General features: G+C 13.4%; 1 protein-coding gene across 1 annotated transcript in view; it reads right to left on the minus strand.

Moving 5' to 3' along the window:
* PRSY57_1107900 (U3/U14 snoRNA-associated small subunit rRNA processing protein, putative) overlaps positions 1–573 on the minus strand; it is a gene marked incomplete at both ends in the record, with an annotated part of 3,033 nt that extends 2,460 nt beyond the window's left edge. Inside the window, one exon of the mRNA XM_020114927.1 lies at positions 67–573. Coding sequence (XP_019970296.1) covers positions 67–573 — 507 coding nt within the window. The remainder of the gene's footprint in view (positions 1–66) is intronic.
* Between the last annotated feature and the right edge of the window lie 1,122 nt (positions 574–1,695).

Here is a 1,695-nt window from a genome sequence, read left to right on the forward strand (position 1 = left end):
TTTTTTTTTTTTTTTTTTTTTTTTTTTTTTTTTTTTTTTTTTTTTTTTTTTTTTTTTCTTTTTTACCTCTGTGGATTGATTTGGCTCTTGTGTGATATTCTCCATTTTGTTGTAGGACACATGTTTTGAATCGTTCATAATTTTAATATTTAATTCTTCAAAAATGTCTTTAGCATCTACATCTTCTTCTTCTGTGTTAGTATTATAAGGAAGGTTTTTATTTTCATTAAAAAATATATCATTATCATTTGTTATGTTTTCTTCAATAATGTCATCAAAGTGTAAAAATTTATCAGCTTCTTCATTATTATCATCATTTATATTATTTATATCATAATCTAAATCTTCTTCATTTTGTTCATTCGCTAAATTTAAAATTTTATGAACGTCATTTTTTTTTTTCTTTTTATGAAAATGCATTTCATTGTTCTTTATTCTAAACTTTTCTTTTCTATGCTTATCTTTGTTTTTTTTCGTTTTTATTATTTTATTTTTCACAATCACTTCATTTTTTAGATCCTCTTCAAAGGTCCTCAAGTGCTTGTGTTTTTTTCTCACTTTAAGTTTACTCATTTTTTTAAAGTGTATTAAAATTGAATAAAAAGATATAAATGAATAATAATAAAAACAATAAAATTATTCAAATATCATTACTATTTACAAAACATTAAAAAAAAAAAAAAATAAGGTACAGACGAAAAAATTGATCATTTTAACTGACTCATACTTATTTATTTTTTATCAAAATATATTACATATATATATATATATATATATAATATAATATTTTAATATTATATTTATAAAAAAAAAGAAATATATTATAATATATATATCTACATTTTTATACGGAAGAAAATTCTATATATATATAAATATATATATATATATTGTTTTATATTATATTCTTTGATATATTAATTATTAAATATGTGGATCCCCATTTATTTATATAAGAACAAGCAAACAAATGGAAGTAACATCTTAAAAAAAAGAAAATAATAAAATAAAAATTATTTAATATAATCAAATATTATATATATACATATATATATATATATATATATATATATATAAAGTACAAATAAATGAATAAACAAAAATTATAAATATAAAATATAAATATAAAATATATAAATATAAAATATAAATATAATATATAAATATAAAATATAAATATAATATATAAATATAAAATATACATTAATAAATTATTATATATTCATATATATAATATATAATAATATTTTAATTTTTATATAAATATAATAAAATTTTATTATAATTTTATTTTTATATACGTTATAAAAATTTTTAACCTTACGGGAAAAAAAATAATTATATATTTAAATATATAATATTATACATACATAATTATATCATAATATTATTTATACAAGTATCATTCATTAGTTCTATCTCAAGCATATTTATATAATAAGAATAATATCTACAAAATTATATTTTTATTATTATTTTTTTTTCTTCAAACAAAACAAGGATGTAAACAAAAAAAAATAAATAAATAAATATAAAATATATTAATAAATTAAAAAAATATATATATATATATAATAAAATTTTATAGATTTTATATATATATATAGTTTACAAAAAAATAAATTTAAATAATCCATATAAGAATTATTTTCAAATAAAAAGATATTTAATTATTATTATTATATATTTATATAT

This window comes from Plasmodium reichenowi, chromosome 11 (genome assembly GCF_001601855.1).
Source record: "Plasmodium reichenowi strain SY57 chromosome 11, whole genome shotgun sequence".
In the NCBI taxonomy this organism is placed as follows: Eukaryota; Apicomplexa; class Aconoidasida; order Haemosporida; family Plasmodiidae; genus Plasmodium; species Plasmodium reichenowi.